This window comes from Fulmarus glacialis, unplaced genomic scaffold (assembly GCF_000690835.1).
Source record: "Fulmarus glacialis isolate BGI_N327 unplaced genomic scaffold, ASM69083v1 scaffold1102, whole genome shotgun sequence".
Lineage (NCBI taxonomy): Eukaryota > Metazoa > Chordata > Aves > Procellariiformes > Procellariidae > Fulmarus > Fulmarus glacialis.
The window spans coordinates 27,707-49,866 of NW_009198203.1; the positions used below are offsets into that span (position 1 = coordinate 27,707).

At 44.5% G+C, this 22,160-nt stretch overlaps 1 protein-coding gene across 1 annotated transcript in view; it reads right to left on the reverse strand.

The window, feature by feature from the left end:
• Positions 1-1,388: 1,388 nt before the first annotated feature.
• The window catches only part of LOC104072384 (usherin-like), a gene marked incomplete at its 5' end in the record, with an annotated part of 182,513 nt that continues 161,741 nt past the window's right edge, over positions 1,389-22,160 (reverse strand). Inside the window, 8 exon segments of the mRNA XM_009572809.1 lie at positions 1,389-1,478; positions 3,842-4,075; positions 6,230-6,474; positions 8,117-8,200; positions 9,171-9,347; positions 11,221-11,438; positions 12,034-12,272; positions 14,076-14,285. Of these exon segments, the coding sequence (XP_009571104.1) occupies positions 1,389-1,478; positions 3,842-4,075; positions 6,230-6,474; positions 8,117-8,200; positions 9,171-9,347; positions 11,221-11,438; positions 12,034-12,272; positions 14,076-14,285 (1,497 nt within the window).

Here is a 22,160-nt window from a genome sequence, read left to right on the forward strand (position 1 = left end):
TGCCAAACCTTTGAAGAGGCATGCACATCAATGTGTGGCTTTATGTAATGCTCCAAAATGTAGTACGGTACGTGGTCCAAAATATTGTTGTGCATTCTTGCGTAAACGTGGTCAGGCATGTGATACGTTGTGATTATTTTTGTTCTGGGGGAAGGGAGGGCACTAAAGGAGTACTTGGTTGCTCAGTGGAAGATGCTGCCACACATTGCTCTGCAGAGCTGCTGCTGTCTTGGCTGGATTTTGCCTGTTTCACAGGGCTGCCTCTGTAGTCTTGTTTTTATGAATGGGATCCTTGTTCTGTATGCTGCTGTCTGAAATCTGAAATGTTTTGTCCAGGTGAAGGAGGAAGCTATTCAAAATAGCATATTATTTTGCCTCTTAGTCCAAATAAATTGCCAGAGGAGTGTTGCTTGTGCTTTCTGAAAATGTGTGCTATTAGATGATGGGTTTTGCCGATTGTGACTGAGAGCATGCATAAAAATATGCTTGGCAGAATACACAGAACTGGCAGTCTCTTGAGGGCTTCCTTGTCACTTTCTCTGGAAAAAGGACAGAGATGAATATGGGAGTAGGTTCACTGTCATGGTATAATAATTCTCAATTACAAGTGCCTTGACATGGTATTTCCTACCTGTGTTGCAACGGCTGCTTGCTGTTTGCTCCTAGTTTACGATGGGTGGTGAACATAAGCAAAAGGGAAGGCTGTGACACCAAGTGTTTAATAGGGAGGGTGTTAGAAGGTTTTCTACCTCTGAAAAAGCATGCTTGGAGTTAAGCATTAATTAATGGCTTTTTTTTTTTTTTTTTTTTTACTTGAGCTGAGAGGGTGGGGAAGAGGGAGGGAGAGGATGCAAAGGTTAAAGCAACTCCATAAGAATTCCTTCATTTGCTGTTTATTCACCTGTGCATGAACACAATTTTGTGGTGGAGCTTTGTCAGGCCAGAAAAAGACATGGCTAATGTTGCCACGAAGGCCCCTTTTAGCCACATGCTGGTTTTTGGACAGGTAAAAGACTTTTCCTTACCAAACACGTTGCCCCCCTCCCACCCCCACAACCCTCCTCAACTGTGAAAGTTGGATGAGAGACAAAGATGAGAGCCTGTACCTTCACAGTCTTCTACTACTGTATGACTTAGGGATTTTCAAACTGTTCTCTTACCTTTCTGAGGTGTCAGTGCTAACACAAAGTTTTTACTATACAGTTAAAGAGATGGTGAAAAAAAAGGCCAACTTACCCCCCCCATCCCCTCCCAACAAACAGTTTTATCTTTTAACTAGTGGGCATGGGGTGTGGAAACAGCAGCCCTATCCCCTCCCCCAAAGGCCATGCAGGCTGCTTTTGGCAAGTTACCCATTTTCCATTTTCTAGAGAAGGTGGCTGTGTTCTTCAGAGGTGGGTGTCAGTGAATGTGGTATGCTCCTTGGTGACTGTGCTGAAGCCTTTGATGACATTGACAAGATCTTCTTCATCTACATACTGTTAGGAGGGAGAGGGGAAAAAAAAAAAAAAAAAAAGCATGTAAGCCAAGCCAAAGCTGTACCAGACTAAAGGCGATTCCGTCATTTCTCTTTCTTGCTACGCCCTAATAAACAGTTCTGAAATAGTCAGATAAATAAGTGCATTTCTGCCTCTCTCCATGTTTCTCCATTCCTCCCAGCATGAGGTAAGAACCTAAAGCATTCAAGCACCTGAATCCAAACCAACTAGATTTTCACAGTAAGCAATAAGTATTTTAAAAAAAAAAAAAAAAATCAATTACTATATATATATATGACAAATGGTAAATAGTGTTTGTTACAGTGTGATAGGGAACTTGGAGAGATGAAAAGAAAAAGAATACATGTTTACAGTTTTGTTTTGTATAACAACCCCATCACCTGTGATTTAGGTAAGATTTTTGTTCTTCAAGCTTCTAAAGGAGGGTCTGAGCTTCTTCCAACTACACTCATGCTAATACACTGAGCCAGAGAAAGAGTTGAAAGCAGGAGAGAAATAAACTGTCTGCTTCCATAGCATAAAGACATCACCAGCAGTGTTACTGCAGATACATGTCCTGGCCCACTTCAGCCATTCAGTATCTTAATTTGCAAGATGGACAAAGGGATGAACAAAACTTGCTGACAGTCTTAAGCTACTGAGTGTAGTAAAGGGAAGAACTGAGTGAAAAGCATTGCAGGAAGTTTGTTTGCAAGAGAGTAGCTGAGCAACACAGGAGCAGAGACAGTTAGCTTCAGGGAAATGTAAAGCAACGTACAGAGGCTGGACAGAAGAGCCCGGCTTTGCGTATATAGTCGCTGATTTTAAAAAGCAGCTGAGCTCATGCTGTCAGGGTTTTTTGCCACCAAAAGTGAGAGGAAGTTTTTGTTCTCCTGCTCCTACAGCTTCTGAAACTCATTGGACTATTCTGTAAACCAGTTCTAACATGCGAACGTCCAGTCTGTGTATGGGGGGTTTGCAAGCTAAACCAAATCATGGTGCTAGCACAAGATAAGCAGATAGGGCATTGGAAAGCTGTTCTTTTGGCTAATGAGCTCATATAGAGGTACACCCTGGGTGGGCTGTTAGTCCCCAAGGAATTAAATCACAAGGATGTGATAGCTATGAGAAAATGACTCAAGGCTGAGTCACAATACCCCTGGCTCAGGAAGTCCATGAGCTGCAGATCAGTGCAGTGTACCTAGAGGGGTTTTGCCTGGTGCCAAGTATCAATATCTTCCTACTTAAGCCTTATCAGCTTCCTTGGTCCTGCTGTTATGGTCTAAGCAGGTATGACAGCCATGGTAGCAACACCCATACGTTCCAGCCCTTCTAGCTGTTTGGTGTACTGAAGATGAAAGCCCAAGGAAGCTGCCTGGATTAATGTGCCAGACTATCCTTCTCCAGTTCACTTTGCATTTTGGACAAGATCCACTCAATGATAACTGCACACTCCATCTAATTTTGTTACTACCTCACATGCCCTTCACCCCTATCTGTCCCCTGTTTAGGAACCTTAGTAGTCAGCTTTTTTCTGGGAGCAAACACTCGCGTCTCGCTGGCCCCCGAACCCCTTCCCACACATTTGCTCAGGGAAGGGTGGAAGCCGGGGGGGTGGAGGTTAAAAAGCCTATTCTCTGGTGACAGAGGGGAAGGGATTTGCCACTGTCCTTGACTTGAGAATCATAACTTCTTATATCTGTGTGTTCAGGTCCGTGTTGGTGACACTGGCCAATCCTGTCCTCTCCTATATTAGAAGACAGATGCTCTGCCTGACCGCCCAACCTCCGTCTAGTCCCATGTGGGCAGAGTTTGAAGTCGTTTGTCACGCATGCCAGAAGATCTGCACATTCACATGATCTCTGCATCGTGACTGAGCAGAGGACAGAGAGCAGGTCTCGTCAGCAACTGAGTCCAAGGTCACAGAACAGGAGTCACTAGAACACAAGCTCCTGCTTCTGGCACTGAATGCATGAAGGATGCCAAGACATCCCTCCTCACACATGTACATGTGCTGAAATGCATGGAGAGAAAAGCCTACGAGTTGACCAAATAGAAGGGAATTCTTCAAGGTGCATATTCCTGGTAGACCATGCAGTTACTGGTTCAATGGAAACCATAGACAGATGCATATGGACCCCTCACATCATCCTATAAGAGTAGCGTGTGATCACCTGCGGCTCCAGAAGAGAGCAGTAGGCGGGAAGGATTTTGAGGATCTAATCTCTGACCATGGCCGCCTAGGTCTTGTGGCTGTATCTCCAGCAGCTTTTGATATTTAGACCTTTTCATGATTCTAACAGAACAGACAAATCACTAGCAGCTGAGGCACAACAGCATCACAGAGGAACAGGAGTCCTTACCAAGCCACGACCAGTAGTGCGATGATTGCGAATAATGGCATCCCAAGGTGATTCTTCAACAAGAGACTTTTTGTCATAGAGGTCGAGCAGCTGGCTGACACTACGATGAAGAGAGGCTTGGGAATATGTGCGACTTAGCTGGCTCTGACTTGGTCTCCTTGCCCCAGATGCGATATGGACACTGCGGTTGCTCGTGGGAGAACCAGCTCCTGGAATTTTCGTATCTGCCAGCCCCTACGAGGAAGACACAAACTAATAAATCAAAAACAAAGGGCATGGTCACAAACACATTATCTGAACAAAACCAAAGCAGGAGTGGAAGAGAACAGAGAAGCCCATGCTTCAAAAATCATGCACAGTTATAAACAGAAGAAAAGAAAAAAATGGACCTTTCCCCATTGCAGGACAATCGTATCATTAAAAAGGAAAAAAACCCAACCCTGTAAAATACGACTTTCCTTTCTCTAATTTTTTTCTTTTGAAGTAGCCAACAGGCAGAAGTCCAAAGATTTATGACTACCAGAATGATAGCCCAGACTTGCACAGCAATGGGATGTTAGCAGACTTCCTTTTTCAGTTATCATGACCAGGGAAAAAACATTCACCCGCCAAGAAAACATGCAATGTAAGATGCCTTCCTGCATGCTCTTTGGGTCATCTGGCACATCACACACCTTGCAACTCTGCAAGCTAACGACTCTACCTCAAAGTGCGTTGTGTAACTTTTGAGAGTGACACTGCTTGATGAATCAGACGTGTCAGCAATGGTCTCAAACTGAGATTAAAGAGAGGGAGGAAAAGTGTTAGGGCAGGGCAAGGCGCAATGCAGGTGCAGCCTGTTCCTTACGGAGGGTGTGAAGTAGCTGCAGGTCTGTGAAGGGGAGCAATGTAGCAGGATGTGGGGAGTAGGGGAACTGGCAAAGATGAGGCACTATTTAACTGGTCATCAAGCACCGCATGGGCAGCCAGCATTGCTTGCCACATGACCTCACTAACAACTGTAAAACACAACGGGATTTTGCCACTTCATAGTAGCTCTATCCTAACTTCTCACATTAAGTCCTTCAACTGATGCACTGTAGACTCCTCCTTTCTATTAAGTCCATGAGCTTCTGGAAAAAGAAAAAGGAAAAAAAAAAAAAAAGAAAAGAAGGGCCAGGAGCATGGAAAGGAATTGTGCAGGCATGCCAACAGCAAAGACATTTTAAAGTCAAGGGGATAACACAACATGACAGACTGTAGAGGAAAAGGAATCAAAACCATGAGACCAAAAAAAGAAGTTTCTTAGCCTTTGCCAGGAGAAGGGGCACACTGGAAATCCCATTGTTTCCAAGAGCTCCTTCGCTGAGGCACAGATGCAGCTTCTTGGCACCGAGACAAGAAGGAACAGAATGCGTGAAGGGTGCAGGAGTCACTATCCTGCTTGATGGCGCTCACAGGAAAAAGAAGCTGAGAAGCGACAAGAATCATCATCTCACGGCCTGTGCCTGGGAAGAAGCACGGAAATGGAAGGCACTGCTGCTCCCATTCTCAGTCTCGTAACAATTGCCATATTCCTTTTGTCTTGCTTTTCCTCAAAGGGTAGGATAGCACTACTACTCTGCTATAGTGTGGAACATGTTCTTTATCTTTTTTTTTACAGAGTTATAACTTGTTGTAATAGAAATTATAAAAAGCCTTCCTCTTTATCACTCCCCAGCAGTCCTCCTCCCACCTCTCCGGTGGTCCCACTGTGGCTTTGCGTGCACAGATGCGCACACACACATTTTGGGAAGGTCCTTAGCTTTTCCCTGTTTACACTCTCTCTCCCCCAAACCTTCCTGGCCTGCAGCTCGTCCTAGAGCAGCCCAGCTGGGTGGTGGGTGGATACTAGAAAGAAATAGAGCCTCTCCCTAAGTCCTGCTCTTTGCAGGCACATTTCATGGATACCTGACAAAGACTGTCCGATTGGTCCTGGTTAGCCATCCACAACAGAAATCTGGGAACACATGAAAGGTTCCTCTGAAAAGCACATTTTATCGCTTACCTTCTCACAGCATGCCACGGCCTTTTCAGCTCTATTGCAGATGTCAGCTAACACCAGGTGACATCAGCGGCTTTGCATTTTCTGTGTCTCCAGGTCCAAAGTTTGTCTTAGGCATCAGAAGCATTTCAGGGCCTGCAGACCGGGTGCCATAGGGCTCTTTTTGGACTAAGCACCTGTAGCCTGGCTCTCTGTGCCCGTATAGGTACACCAGACAGCCCTTTTCCTACCCTGAACAGCCTTCATTTGGTAGCCAAGAGTGCAACAAAATGGTGGAAGGAGGAAGAAAAACTGTATGTGTGTTTGGGGAGGCAGATAAAAGTATAACATGATGGATGCACAACATTGCATTTTACCAAACGTACCGGATGGGTTTCACCTGATGAATACACACTCATTGGTGACGTTCTTTTCTGGAGTGGAACTAAAGGAGGTCTGTCTCGTGCATAGGGTTGCTTGTGGACTTTCCTTTGCAGAATTAAGGAGAGAAGAATAGCCAAGAGGATCAAACCTAGAACTACCATCAGCACTGCAAACCACAACTCGTTGTAGAATTTTGCACGTTTGGACTCCGCTTTGTCCTTCTCTCCAGGTGTTGTCAAGATCAGACCTGTAAAAATCAAGAGGGATTAGGGGAGAAAAGGAATGTTATTTCAGAAAGCGTTTAACAATATGCTATCCCTTCCCTCGCTAATAAATTAGGCAGAAATTTAAGTAATTTTGTCGTCATGTGCTTATTTGCACTTATGTTCAAGGTGGCATAATGGTTCAATATGCTAGCGGGCTATAATAAAAAGCTTACTACCCTCAAGAGACCCTGCTTAAAGTTCTGGCATTGCTGCTGAGGCTGGAAATCACCACTGCATCAGCAGCTCTTGAGAAAGGAGGCGGTGGAGGTGGGATGTGAGAAAAAAAGGGTTCTCCAAGTAACCTTGAAGAGTGGAAATGACTACAGTAATTTCAGAGCGGTACAGACAGAGGACATTCTTTCCAGCACTGTGTAGTGGCAGCCCTGTGCAGTTAAAAAGAGAGAGGGAGGAAGACTGAACTGAAATGAGTGATAAATTAATACAAAAGCAAACAACATGAAACATTTTATTCTCCCACCTGTTAGAAAAAAAACAGCCACTTTGCTCATACACAACACAAGCGTAAGAAATCTCAGTGACAGGATTTCCTAGTTATTTGCAATCCTACATGCGAATCTAGGCTCTTTGCTAAGGAATTTCCATCACCTTCGCTTGCAAGCCTCTGCTGCAAGTTGCCTGTGGTGCTGATCGAGTTGCAGAACACTCTAGGTACAATTAGCAATTAAAAGAAAAAAGGAGCAGACTGTGGAAGGTGACGGATGTAGAGTAACTGGGAACATCTGACAATGCCTTTATAGCAGCCTTGCCTGAAATTCTGCAGGAGGATGGGGTGAGAGCATGAAAAGGGATATAAGGGAAATGCAGTGTAAAGAGTAATTGCAAAGAGAAGGCCCATCTATTTTAAGAAGCTGAACAAGATGCAACTCAATAAATAAATAAATTAATTAAAACCAATATGTCAGTTAGAAATGGTTTGAGCTTAGCTTTGCTTGCCAGAAAACTATGGAGATAAAATTCTGAAACTGTTTACTAGTAGGCATCTACTACTCAATGGACAACAACTGACTGGGATTTCACCACACCAAACTCCTTTGCTTTCACAAAATAGGCAAAGGCCTTGGGACAGAAGGGAAACCAGGTCATGACAGCATCTCATACGACATTCTCATAAACTGGTTAGGGGGACACATCCCAGGTGAAACTGCAGAGGCTGGCTGGTTGGTCATATGAAAGGAGCAGGCAGGTGCCCCTTGCTGGGGTGGGTGGGATGCAGGGAGGAGAGAGGATATATATTTTCATTGTCAAACTGAGGAGGAACGTAGGAGGACAGGATTAAAATTCAAGACGATCTTAATTTGGAAATAAAATCTGGAAGAGAGCAGATTCTATTCAGGAGGAAAACGCACTACATTTTGGAGAAAAATATTTGTGTAAAAATAAAAGAAAAAACTATTACACATCTGGAAAAAGGATCTGAAGCTGATCACGATGTAAAGAAACAGAAAGCCATCCATGGCAAAAAAGGCACATTACCTACATACCTCATACCGAAAAGACACTAAGGAATCCCCTGATCCTGCAATGAGATGCCATCCTGGCATGCACGATGTATCAAATTTCTATCACAAACACATAAAATCAATAATTTCTTCACATATTTACCAACTCCGTCTCCAGCGCTGTACTTGATGACCGGTGTCATGGCGCTCCCTTCATCGGTGATACAGGTCACTTGAAACAAAAAGGCTGAGCAAAAAGGTTAGAAAATACTGTCAGCAGGAGAAACCAAATTCTGTAGGTGCTGCTTTGTCACCTTGATCCACCAGTGGAGATGGCCCGGTCTGAGAAAACCTAAGGCAGGCATAGCACATAACCCATCATAACCCACCTGAGTCCCAGATCAGAGCCTCATGATCCCTCCTTATACATGGGTATTAAAATTCTAAACTATGAGCCATGGCAGATCATAGGTAGTCACGACTATGATGTTGCTACAAATTATGTTCCTCTTTCACCACCCAATCCTCCCTCTTCCAATGACATGTAGCTCTCAACTTTCAATTTATTCATCATTTTGTTTTAAATACCTCATACTCCATTCATGGCTGATATGAAAACGTTAAGAATGTTTGAGTAAAAAAATATGTATTGGCACCATTGCAGGAAAGTAAAAAATAAATGACAAAATCCTTTAAAATACAAAACCCCCAACACCTTAAAAACAGAAAACATTTTTTCTTGTGGTTTTTTCTTTTTTTTCTTTTTCTTCTCCCCCCCCACCCCCTTCTTATTTTAAAGACTGCAAATTTCTGAAAGAGAAACTAAATTTCAAAACATGGCTGATTCTAAGAGCTACTGACTTAGTTTTGTTTAAAGAAAAATTCAGGCTCCAGTCTTTTCTGAAGCTGAAGATTTCCATGCATTTCCCAGAGTGTAGCCCTGAAGGGTGGAATTGCAACGCAGCACCAGGATTTGGGAAAGCTCGACCCTCACAATGAGCCAGAGCAGTCTCACCCAGTCAGGTAAAATGTTTAAGAGGAAGCTTAGCTCCAAGGATTTTTGTTCCAAGCACCTGCTTAGATGCACTTCAGTGTATCTGTGGTACGCTCTTGCTTGGGATGGCTATGGAGAGTTTTTCTTAAATTTAGCACACAATAATAGTAATTTAGCTCAAGAGTCTTTCACAGAGAGAAAGCTATTGGAAATTGAAACTGACTTTTGTCAGATGTCTTTGGTAAATACAGCTCAGTGTCAAAGCCACTGTAGATGCGTTGCCCGCTCTCAGTTAACGCGTACTCCTTCAGGCGGCCATTCAGTACAAAAGTGCGACTCCAGTCTATGTGGATGGTGGATAAATTGCTGACAACGGAGAATGGAGCCATGTACCGAGGTGCTGCAAAAGAAGGAAAAAAGGTCATTTCTAGCCAACAGGCATGATTGAGTTATGCAGCTCAGAGAAAGAGACTCTGCATGATACAAGCTCTCTGTCGCATGCACTCCCTCTCTCTCTCATATACATGTGTATGAGTAGGGAAGATACAAGGAGAAAAGAGAAAGCTGTTGTAGCATGCCAGCTGCTACACTAAGAAAGCAGAAATATCTCACATCTTTAAAATAAAGACCTAGAACTCCCTTCCTTTGCCTTTGTGTATGTGGCACAGACACTAAAACTGTATAAATGAAATTCCAGCTTAGGGTGGGGGAGAGGGAGACACAGGAGGTTGTGCAAGTTCAGCTGCAGCATGCCAGGCTGTGGGAACTGAACCTCTAAGGAGAGGACTCTTTTGCAACCCCCAGAAATTGCCCAAGATCATCTTTTAACACATGCACATACATGAAAACACGGGGTTTGAGAAAAGCAAGAGCAGATGGCAGAGAGAAAAAAAAACCAGAACTCACTTCAGGGAGGAAGAGTTCATCAGTTGGGCTCAACAGCTTGCTGACAAAAGACTTCATTTAAGTTTGAGGTGGTCCTTTCTTGTGGCTTTGCCATTAAGCCATGGGCCCAGTATATACTGGTTTGTTCATAAGAAAGCTGCTTGTCCAGCTGCACTTTGCTGCTAATTACCCACTGTCACTAAAGCAAGCCTTCCAGCCAAGAGGAAGGAGACATTCAGAGTGACTCAGGAGACCTGGTGTGAAGAGGTCAGCAAGGCAAGAAAAGCAAGACTGAAAGAAGAGGGCTGCAGGCCTAGTGGGCGGGGGTTTAAAAATGGCTTTCAAACCCTTGCATTCTGTATGTCTTACCAGTTCATTATGAATTTTCTCCATTTAAAAGTTCATTATCATGTTCCAGCTTTTTAGTTTGCAATTTAATAAAACACAGCTTTAGAGATAAAATTTTTCTTTTTTTCAGTGGTGACATTAAAGAAAATCTGGGGCTGTTCCACCTGAACTTTTCAGCTAAGGATGTAGCAGATGATACATTTTTAGTAATTACTAGGCAGAACTACCAAGTGATGCAAAAGGGATTTTTAGAAAGGTGATTCTGAAATCTTGACACGAGACTATATGATTAAAAGTGAACATCCTCTTTGCCCTGACCTGGCAGGCTGAGGTGAAATGCCCGTCTCATCTGTTATGGAATGACTCTGGCTACAGCACTATAGATCTTTTTAATAAAAGCTGATGTTAGACTACTACAAATTCAGTCTTGATGGCAAAATCTATTCTGACTGTAGGCACAGGTCCTGCATGTTAAATTTCCATGCAGACCACCACATGGCCTTAAATACTGCCTGTGGTGGTTAGATAGGTAGCAACAAATTCTTACTTCACTATCAACAAGGATCCAATCATTCAGATGACATCCAAGGAAAACTCTCATGAGCCCTGGCAGAAGTGTGGCATGAATTAGGACAGTAAGATTGTTCCTGAAAAGAATCACCAGGTCTCTTTCAAGATGTCCACTTTTCCCAGGGATTATTTATGGCAGTGTATTTATGACTGCACGTCACCCTTCTGGTAATACTTGAACATTTTATGTTCTGCAGCTTTGCTGCCCATTCTCAGTAAAATAAAAGGTTTCCAGGCTCCCAAGACAGAGGATGTGATATCAGATGATGAGCAGAGAAATATTTTTGAAGGAATGAGCAGTCAAGCCCCAGTGCAGAATTTCAATGAACGGGCAGCAGAGGCACAGTGACCAGAAGAGCGGGTTTCTGGGGACATCATCTTTCACAGAGGTGGAGAAGTCATTTGGTGCTATGCAGCCCCGTGCATCAGAAGCGGGCACTGCTGATCGGTGAACCACTTCTCATACTCACGCTCCTTTTCCGTAGTGAAACCAATCCATTCTGAGGCGCTGCTGCCAACAGAGTTGTAAGACACGACTCGCAGGTTGTAAGTCGTGTAAGGCTCGAGGTTGGACACGTTGGCACTCTGGCCTTTTCCTGTATACTTCACCTCAGTTGGGCCAGGACTGCAAGCCTTCGCTGCTGGCTGTAGGTTCAGAGGGCAAGCCATATACACATGGAGCTCATAGCTGGGAAGAAAGTTGAGATTTTGATTAATCAAGAGCCTTAATAGCGTAACTGCCAACCATACATTTCATCCTAATTGCTGTATGTCTGGCTACCAGAGAAGAGAATGGACCTGATCCCAGTTTTTCTCTTAGAGATTTTGGCCCCAACTGTAAGATGCTTACGAGCAATCGTGGTTGTCTGTCACACTCACACTGAAACTGTTGGTGCCTGTTACCTTGCTGCTCCCTTCTGCAAATCGGGATTTGCCTTAATAACTACAAGATGCATCTGGTCCTTCACCGCCAGTTGATCGCACAACTTTTTGGCTGTGCAACCACAGCTGTCAGGCAATTACTCCCACTCTCAACAACTCATCCTCTCCACCTTTATCCCCCGCAATATCCTGCTCAGGAGAAAAGCAATCGTTGTGTGTAAACACCTCCCAGATGGCATTTAGGCCACACAGGATATCACCACCAACACTGGGAAGGAGGAGCATGGCTGTCACAACCGTCCAGTGCTCTCAGCCCTGCGATTCCAGCTCACGTCCAGGAAAATTGTTCTGCCACCACCCCTAGGCGAGGTGGGCGGTTTCAGCTGGGTGGCAGCTCCTACCTGGTGACGATGCCGTTGGGTGACTGAGGGGCGCTCCACTGGAAAGAGGCGTTTCTGGAGGTCACGGTGCGGATCTGCGGGGGGGGCTGCTCCGAGGGTGGAGCCGGCTGCGTGGTGATTTGGGCCATGGGTCCTTTGCTGCAACAGTTGAAACAGGTGCAGGCCTCCACGCCAATGGAGTATGTGGTAAAAGGTTTTAGCCCATGTATTGTCTGCTGGGTGGCAGTCCCTTCTGACAGCTGTGAAAATTAAGAGGGAACTTGTCACAGCTTCAAGCACCACAAGTACTAAATAAGAGTTATGGAGGTGAATTAACTCCAGAAGAAGATCAGCACAAGGTTCTGCATGTCCTTTAAGTCTGACATTAATACAGCTGTTGTGTACTGGAAACTCTGCATTCATTTTTCTCCCATTATGAAGTTAAAGGGCACTGTTCAAAGGAAAAGACCACGCCATCAGTGGCCTCACGGACATCTTGAGTTGAGCTGTGACCACTTTATGTCAACTTGCAAATGTCATTCTCAGGAACAGAAAACCGTTAAGGAGAAACTCTGGGATAGTGATACTGAAACAAAAAGAAATTAATGTGGCAAATATAGCTCCATGATAAGTGTGCTAGCAAATACTCATGCGTATCTCACAAGCTTCCTCAACATGAATACAAGAGACAGCACTGGGAAGAGTGATACGAACGTGTCTGGTGGGTCAGTTTACTCACAGACAGGAGAATGTGCTCTCTGGCAGGTACCTCTAAGCTGAGGGTCAACATGATGCTGCTCTGTATTCATGCAGCATGGCCATGGTGCTGGGCGAGCCTGTTAGGAAATTCTCCTACACTCAGCAAGGGAGAGCTGGCAGTTCTGGCAAAGGGAACAGTGCCCTCGTTCTGAAACTGCTCGCAGGAACTGCCACTTCACCTCGTTGCTGTAGTCATTTATGGGTATAGCTTCTTAAGCCAAAGAAATAAAAATATGTAGAAAACACCCACGAGGGGCAACATCTGCTCCCATTTGGCAGCATGTGATTTAGCAGAGTGCAGCAAAAAATAGGAAGGAAAGAGTCAAGCAAGCAAAGGAAAGCACTTGGTACTTCTTGATGCCAGAGCCAGAGATGAGCCAGCAGCATGGCAGGTGTGAGGGGGTGGAAATGGAGGGCCATGCAGGCACCAACGAGACGAACTGGCTGAATCAGGGATACAGCCAATTGCACTGGAAGGAGTAAATGCGTAACATGCGATCGGTAGGCAGCTTAAGCTCACGGACGGGAAGGTGTCCCTAGCACTTCCAGTTGAGCAAGATGGGATAAGGGAAAAAATCCCATACAAGTATTTACCTACTTGTAAAAAACAAATAGATAGTGTTACAGACAAAAAGTATTCAAGTATTTTGTACTGATTTGGTGGTAACTGTTCCAGGCACCTTCCACAGCCCTAACCTTTCCCCACATCTCTCTATTTTATAACTCTAATGAAGCCCTGCAGGTTTCCTAAGCTGAGACTGGTTATTTCTGGACACCTAATGGTGTCTAGGCTGAGACACCAAACACAGAAGAAGTTGCTTGGCTACTTGCACTATTCTTCAGTGCTTTACCATGAAAGCCAACAAGAAAGATCTTAAGGGAAGCTCACGTACAGCACTTTCTTCTGAACTTCAAATCCTAGGCTATCCAAAGCACACAGTCATTTCCTAATGGCTGCAGCTTCCACCTGCACCATTCGGACTGGCGGGAGCTGTCTGGAAGTGTTTCCTTTGGACGGTTAGCTGCCCCTGAACAATACTTGTGATTCCCATCACATTGTCACAGCCCATCACCATGTCAGAAGTGTTTAATGATGAGGTTAGTTCCTTGAGAAGCACATTTAGGTGAGTGAAAGCACCGGTGGCACTTTAGCCAGAAGAGAGCATTGCAGAGCAGTTAACAATGGGAGTGCAGGAGAGGAAGACAGTCTGTAACCAACAGTGGCAGCTTGTAAGAACAAAATTGTTAAAGCTACAAAATGCGAGCTCAAACGGAAGTACAGAAACAGTGTTGACAATACTCACCACCACATCAGTCCCTCTGGTATCATTAGAAAACAGCCTGTAGATACTGACCACCCCGTTTGGCTTAAGAGGGGGGCTGATGTTCACCACAGCCACTGTGGACGCCACCGTGTTGAAGAGGGGAGCTCCCAGGCCCTCAGGAGGGGCAGGGCCTGTCCGGCAGCGGGACCAGCCGCTCGGCGTCCGGCCCGCTGAGTTTACCGACCACACCTTTGGCACACAAAAACAGAGGAACTGTTAGCGAAGGACTCAAGCCTGCAAAACATCCACAGTTAGCCAGGGATGCTACTGCAGCTGTACTGACACCGAGAAAAATGCAGCGCAATGACACCCATGCAAAATGTCGCTTGGCTGCTGCCCAGCACTGGTGTTGACCCAGTGACTTTCTAACAGAAGAGTGGAATATTTCCCACTGCTACGTTTAGGGAAAAGAAGCAGATTTCATGTCTCAGGCAGCATGCGTTCGTGTGTCTTCTTCATACCTGATCCCCAAACTCTGAATTCCCACCACTGTCTGTGTCATACCACGCAAAGAGGACTCCTTGAGAAGCTGTGATCAACAGTGATAATGTTGATTGACATCTGAACAAAAGACATCTGAACAAAACCACTGATATCCAGTCCTGCCAATTTCTCCCTTCTACACACTTTCTTCACGTATGCAAGCAGCCCTGATGAATTCAGCCTGGCACTGTGTGACACTTAAGTTACATTCCCCTTGACTGAATCACACAAGCCAAATCCTAGTTACTCTTTAAAACCAGAAAGTTTTACAGGAACATCCCTCTCTTAAAAATATTAATGTATCAGCCATTTGGCAACATTTTCAGTAACCCATAATATAAATAAAGCCCATTGAAATGTATAGTTAAGTCAGCATCTCTCATTTATTTTCACAACATTTGCTTTATTGCATAAGCACAAAGGCAACGGCTTCAGTTCCAAGATTTAAAAATTTAGCAGCTTGAATTAGGCCTGATTAAAAACCACATGTCTCTCTGAACTATGCCTACTGATTTTGTCAGCTTCCCAAAACCAGAGTGATCTGCAGACTACATAAAACTCAGCACTTATTAAACACACTCTCCAACAAATCTGCATGAAAATTAAATTTTGCTTTCATCAAGGAGTGAATAAACATATGGAAGGATGTATAATCTTATTTATCAAAAACCATTTGTATAATTAAACACGAATATCATAAAAGGTTGCCTTAGGTCATCATTTGCATGAGTAAGTAATTTGCAGAATGTCAGGTACAATAGACAAAATAGATGGATGCATGAGCATATAGGGTTAAATTAGGCTCAATATTAGCCAACCACATAGTGATCAATCAGAATGATAGATCTAAATGGCAATACAAGAGGACTGTCTGAGCGATTTTTAGTATAAGTATTCCTTAGTAAGCTTTCATGTCGAGCAGTTCTAACTACACTAAAACACGTTCTTATGTGATCTACTCTGGGCAGAGGTGCTGGGGAAGTGGATGGTGGGACTCTGCCTTAAAAAAACCAGGAGGTTTAGAAATAAGAGGTCTTCAGAACTGACCCTGGAGTCCTTCCAGCTTGCAATATTAAATTCCAAGACTACAGGACACTTCACAAGAAAAAGGCCAAAAACCACAACAGTGGCTTTGAAGACTGTGGTTCTGCCAATTACAAATCCAAAGTTCCTGCCTGATTCCATCAGTAACATATAGCACCACCCAGTGAAACACTACACAAGTACAGATGATGCCCTACGATAAAAAGCTCAGCCAAAGCACTTTGATTTTCAGTGAAATCAGTAATATATCTCTGTTGTGAACTTTTCATAAAGTCAAACTCTGTTCACTTTACTGCAGTAGGTCAAACCCTCTATCTCAGTTCAGTTCCAGCTGCTACAAAGATTTGCCCACAGTCGTTCATTTCAAGGGGCATATTTCTTTGTGGAAAGAATAAGCCACATATGGAAAGAGCAGCTCTGAGTGTGCCACTGGCATCGACTCAGCACTGACCTGAGCTCAAACGCTCCAGTTATATCCAGGCTGTGGCCTTAATGAGCACGGAGCGTAACAGTGTCGGACCTCGCCTGCTGAGCAAGCTGCCCACAGCAAAAATGAAGGTGATGAGTTAGGAACAGAGGCTTCTTGTGTAGCACAGGAATTCAGCCTCTGAATGGGACCCCCTAGGAATTTCGGAGGAGAGAAGGATGCAACTCACTTGGGAAGCAGACGCCTCACTGAAGGTTGGATAAAGACACCTTCCTCCATCGATCCCTCTCCTATCATAGGTGCCTACGCCTTCTCTTTCAGAAAACAAGCCTTATTTCAGACAAACAAGGGATCTTTCTTTCAAAACACTGTCTTACGGCAAGGGAAAAGAGGATGCTCATCCCCTTTCATACTACAGCTAAGTGGTTGAAGGACTCCTCCAGGAGGCAGGTAATTTAGGTTCAATCACATGCTCCAATGGAGGCGGTCAAGCCTGCCACCCTCCAGAGTGGGAATGCCCCAGCGGATGACCCTTCTTTGTACTTGGGGTGCTCCCAGTGCTCCCTTCGGGGCTGTTTCACTTTGCATGAACACAATGAAATCAAGGTTGACTGGGCAGAGCACAAGCAAGAGGGAGCAGACATGGTTCCCCAGCCCTTCCCCAGGGAGGTGGTGGGGAGCTGAGATTGCAGTGTCCCTCTTGATATGCCTGTCCCTCTTGCAAAAAGGCCGAGGTCATGGCCGCATGTGTGTGGGCCTGACAGACAGGCATGCTCTAAGCGTGCCTTCTAGACAGACACCAGCTACTCAGCCCTGCCAAGACATGGATCCAGCAGAAAACTTCTAGGTCTGTGAAACTTTCTAATGACAGCTTCTGAGACAGCTGTGACAGCTAAACAGGACTTTTGAGGATCTAAATTCTGGATTTACACTGACCTAAGCTGGATTCCCTTAACTCCCTCTGCTTCTGCCCAACCATCTGTAAAAGGATGGATGGGTATAAAAATATTTCCCTTTGAGAATTGCTGTCCAAGTAAATCCTGGTCAGCATTTGGAGACTCGGAGCAGTAAGTGCCCAGAACTGACTGCAGATGGAAATGCTGACGTTTAACCACCTCTTCGCATGAAGAAAAGGGACGGCATGGCAACAGAAACCACAATGAGGAGTGTGCCTGTTAAAATCAGCGTTTTGGTCATGGGTCCTCAAAAAGTCACCACAAAACGGTCATGGATAAAAGCTGTTGCCTGGCTGGCCTGGTTGAACTGAAATTTCACAGTTTGGATTTTTGTAAAAAGCTTTTTGGGCTCAAAAAAATTCCTTCTAAATTGTGATATAATCAGCACCAAAAAATATTTAACTGCATTCGTATAGAAATGTAAAGAGCTTAATAGGCGGCAGTATTACCTGCTGCTTATAACGTAAGAAGATTATAAAAGAGCACGCAGGAATGTGGGGCAAACAAGAAACAATCACAGCTGAGGGATGTATTGAATGGCAAAACACAGACAGCAGAAAGCCCACAAAATATTCTTATAACTTGGCTTTCTGAATATACTACCTCCAAAAGCATTAAGTCTGACATCATGGTGCATGGCTCAGCACCCTGCCAAAAGATGCGCTGCTGTTAACGGCTGCACTGTCCCAAAAAAGCCAGGAGAGGGCTCTGAAATCAGCTACACGGGTTACTATTTAAAATGCTTTATCAATCTGCTGGCCCCTGGCCCAGACTGCACTTTGAAGTGGAGCAAGAGAAAGAGGGGGGAAACCTCTCTGGAGACCGTCTATTGAGAGGACTGAAGAATTCCAGTTACAGATAACGAAGCTTGGTTTTTTTCCATCATATATGAGCCTCCACAGATTTCTGCTGTTGGAAGAAACCGGTGATCAGCCGCCGCTCAAAATGATCACAGGACAACCTCAAGGTTCAAGAAGGGGCAAAACCTATGAGGAGCAGAAAGGGAAGTGCTGAGAAGATGGCCACAGCCTTACCACGGTGAGCCCAGCCTGTTCAAGCTTAGTAAAGCTGAGTAATGACTCCTCCCATAAAGGGCCACAAAATCACAACGGCCCTCAGGCGTAGATGCAAAAAAATCATGGTATTGTAGATGCCGACAGTGGAAGAAGCCCATTAGATGACTTATTCCATCCCTGAGCCACGCAGGTTTATCTGCTGCAACACTCTTGAAACCCCAGGTCCTTACTGCGGAAGCTATGTTTTAAACTAAAAAAGATTTTCTTTCATCAAATTGAGATCGCATGTGAAGGTATTTACTCCATACGGGAGGTACTAATGGGAATTGAGGGAAACAGCTGGATATATGCTTCCACAGCTCGTCCCACGCTGCAGGGCAAGAAAGGCGTTAGAAGAAGAAAAGCAATGATAAACCAGGCGAGCACTATGGCCTCGCTGTGATGAAAAAGGGAAGGTGAAGACGCTGCCAAAATAAAGCACTCAAATTAACCCCCTTCAAAGGACAAAGATAGTCCAGGATTAAGGCAGAAAACACAGCCCGTGGCCAAAAGTTCCCCAAAACAAAAAAGCAATCCCTTGATCACAAGACTCCGATTACGTGAAGAAGCGCAACCACAGCTGACTGAGCAGCAGTTTGGCAGAGGGTGTTGTGCATGTGCAAACGCCCGCCAGCTCACAACGCTCGCACCTCAGACCTGGCTCAAACAACGTGACAGGTAGTATGGCTGCAAACACAGGGGCCAACCAGGAATTCCCCAAATGGGAATCCTCTCCACTCCTGCAAAGGGGAGCCTTGGGCAGCCGACAGCCTGCGGAGAAGGAGAAACTCTCCCTTACTGGAGAGATCTCGTTCACTTCTGCTGAAGCGTGGCAAGGCAGCAGCAGGCAGAAGGGTGGACCGGCTGGCGGTAGCTTGCCTGTCTGAAGGCAGCAGTGCTGAGCTCCTGCTGTCTTCCCAGGTCAGAGAGAGCTGGGATCCTCTGCTTTGCACTGCAGGAAATCAGCAGAAAGGAGAGCGAGCCAAACAGCTGACCACCGACCAGCAGCTCCCGCCACGTCCTACAGGCACTGTGCATCATACCGCTTTGCACTGCAGTCCATCTGCAGTCCCTCACAGTTGCCTCTGTGAGGAAAAAGATCTCAGCTCTGTATGTGGCAGCAGCTTGCACTGGGCTCCTGCAGGCACTCAGAAAACAGCCGTTTGCCTTCAAAAAAGTCTTATCAGTAAATCACTACCTACCTTCGGCTTTGAGCTCTGCTTAGAGCTGTAGGGCGGTTAGGTAGTGCTGTAGGTTCTGGGGAACCACAAGGTCAGACCAAGCCACCCCTTTCACACGTGCGCATAACTCTACTCCTGTGTATGAGTCAGGTACACATAGAGCATCCACGGACTGCACACATCTCTGACTGCTGGTCTTCCCAAACAAGATTCAATGCTGGCACCACTCGGCGCATGCCGGGAGAGACAAACAGTAGCAGAACGGAGTTCTCTTTCTAGAGTTGTTTCATGGAGGTCGCAAAGACACAGCACTACTTTGCTCTGTATTTCTTCACTCAGATTTGTTCAATTTCTAACCCTATGCTTACATAAATGCAGTGTAATTCTTTTCCAAGATAGCAAGACATTTTAGGGGTATATAAGATATGACATCAGCAAGTTCAGAAACACAGCATCCAATTTTTAGTTGTGTTCGAACAACTGCAAGAGAACTGAAGAGACCATACTCTTGGCTGGTTAAAATTAGGGAAAACCAGAGCAGCTCCCTCTCGCCATCAGTTGCAGCACCCTTCACAAGTCTTTCTTCTCATCAGAACTGACCAGTGGGCAGCCTGGGTAATTTGGAGTTACTTATGCAACGTCAGCACAGCTCAGAGCACAAAGCTTTTCTACCGAAATCTAGCATTCAGCATTAGGATAATGCATTCACATCTGGGCACTGCAGTGTCAGGCAGGTATTAGCAAAGTAAAAAGTTTCAAAAGTGGTTGCAGTCTACGGGGGACAGAGCAAAGGCAAGGGAAAGAAAGTATTGCGTCCACTCATGACCAGGGGTACAAAAAGGTTGTAAACAAATGTGGGCTTTCTGATTGCCCATCCTCAGATCCATACTTTTCCCTCTTCAACATTCACTTAGCATCCTCAGGGAGGCCATAAACATATAACGGGATAGATTTTAGGTCCAGGCTTCTTGCACTGTGATAATTTGAGCCTCTTAACATTGCTATTCATCTCCACTGTTTAAATGCTAATAATAAAAGTACTAAACCCATTCTGGGGAAGGGAAAGGGAAAGACAACAGGCAAACACTTTGGGACTTAAACAAAATTACCAAATTCTAAAGGAAGCTCATTTCATATAACATAGTATAACACCAATAATTAATGAGAGATGTAAATAGGTTTAACTCTAAAAGGTAGAAAATTAAATAATTTGTTTCCTATGGGTATATAATGAGATAGTTACCAAGTTCCCATGAGAGAGATAAGCAGATATTAAAAGGTCTTTCCAATACCTGTAATGGCTAAGGGCAACAGCTAATTCAATAGATTCGATCAAAATCACCACTTCTTTCTCCACTTCTGATTTATTACTTTGGCTGTAGTTAGTCATCACTCATTTTAGTTTGCTTTTCAGCAGTCATAAATTATGCCTCATAAATAAAAAGATACAATCAAGGAAATCATATCAAGTCATCTACAGCCCTGGAGTGTATTTTCCCCTGGTACTCACACTAATGTCTTTTTAAAGGATAGCTTGCCATGGTTTTGAATATGTCAGAATCACAATTTACTGAGAAGGGTCTTGCAAGAGTGGTGCTGTAACAGTCTCACTGGTAATTTTGGAAGCCAACAAATCCAGTCTAATACCAGTATTTAGTTTAATGAACAAAAATCAAGGTTTGTTGCATCAACGCACTGTTTACGCACTTGCATTTAGGATGGTGTTGACAACAGAAACATAGTGCCTGAAATGGGGCTTAATGAAAGAAATTGCGTGGTTTCAAATGCCCTTCTCCCTGCTGTGTACCCTTTACCAGGGGAAAGGAAGCATCTCGTTCTGCAAAAGGGTATTTAGAGTAGGTATGGCCATCACATCAGTGAAACAATATAGTTATGTCTGCTTTACTTTTCAGAAGCTGAGGTCAAGCTCGGTAGCCTAATGCAGGTGTAGTATGAGAAACTCTCTTTACTTGGAAGGAGGGAGCACAACAAAACTTGTAGGAAAAAACACTCTTCCAAACAAAATGAAGAGGGGATAACAAGCAGGGAGTGCAAGGAAGAACTACATTTTATTTTATGTCACTACATTGTAGTGCATCTTTCTCTCAGGGAGATGGGAAGAAATGGTGAATTAAAACAATGAAAAGGAGCCAGATATGAGGGATATTACAAATGGGTGACTATCCATCACTGGCCAGTCAGAAAACCAGTTTCACCCCATTTTAAGCTGCAGAAGTTTCACTGAGCTGTTTGTCAGTAACTAAGCAGCACAAACTGGAGCTCAGCCAACGATTTGACAGACGGCTGGTAAACCCAGTGTTATTCTTGTCATCTCTGAAAAGTGACCAAGAGGACTGACATATTCTGCGCTCCATGTAGTTGGTCCTTCCTGAATCTTCATGACTTTGCACACATTTTTTTCTCTTTATCTCTCCAAGGTCAGAATATGATTTGTTTTCTCTTTGAGAGTCCAAGATGGAGGACCCAAAACATATTTTCCCTGGTATATGTCGGGGTATTTCCTAGACCCTTCACTTGGCTGCAGTAACTGGAGTGTAAGAAGCATGCTTTACAGCAAGAGGGATGCTGTGCCTCCCACAGCTGTCGAAGGCAGCCAGCTTCAGCGCTGCAGACCCTGCCTTGGTGCACCAGATAGTCCTCCTGGAGAATAAACCTCTGCAGGGAGCCATAAAACTTTCTGAAAAGAGACAATCCTACTTTTCTGTCTTTTATACATGTTCCATGCCTGCCAAGTGGAAATAAGGACGTGTACTAAACCAGGAAGACATTAAGCCATTAATCTAAAGAAGCAGTCTTAAGGACAAAATTAAGCACAATTGTAGAAGAGTGACATTGCACTTGCATGGAAATCGCACCATACTCCAACAACTTCACTCAGCAGAACAGCACTAAATGCC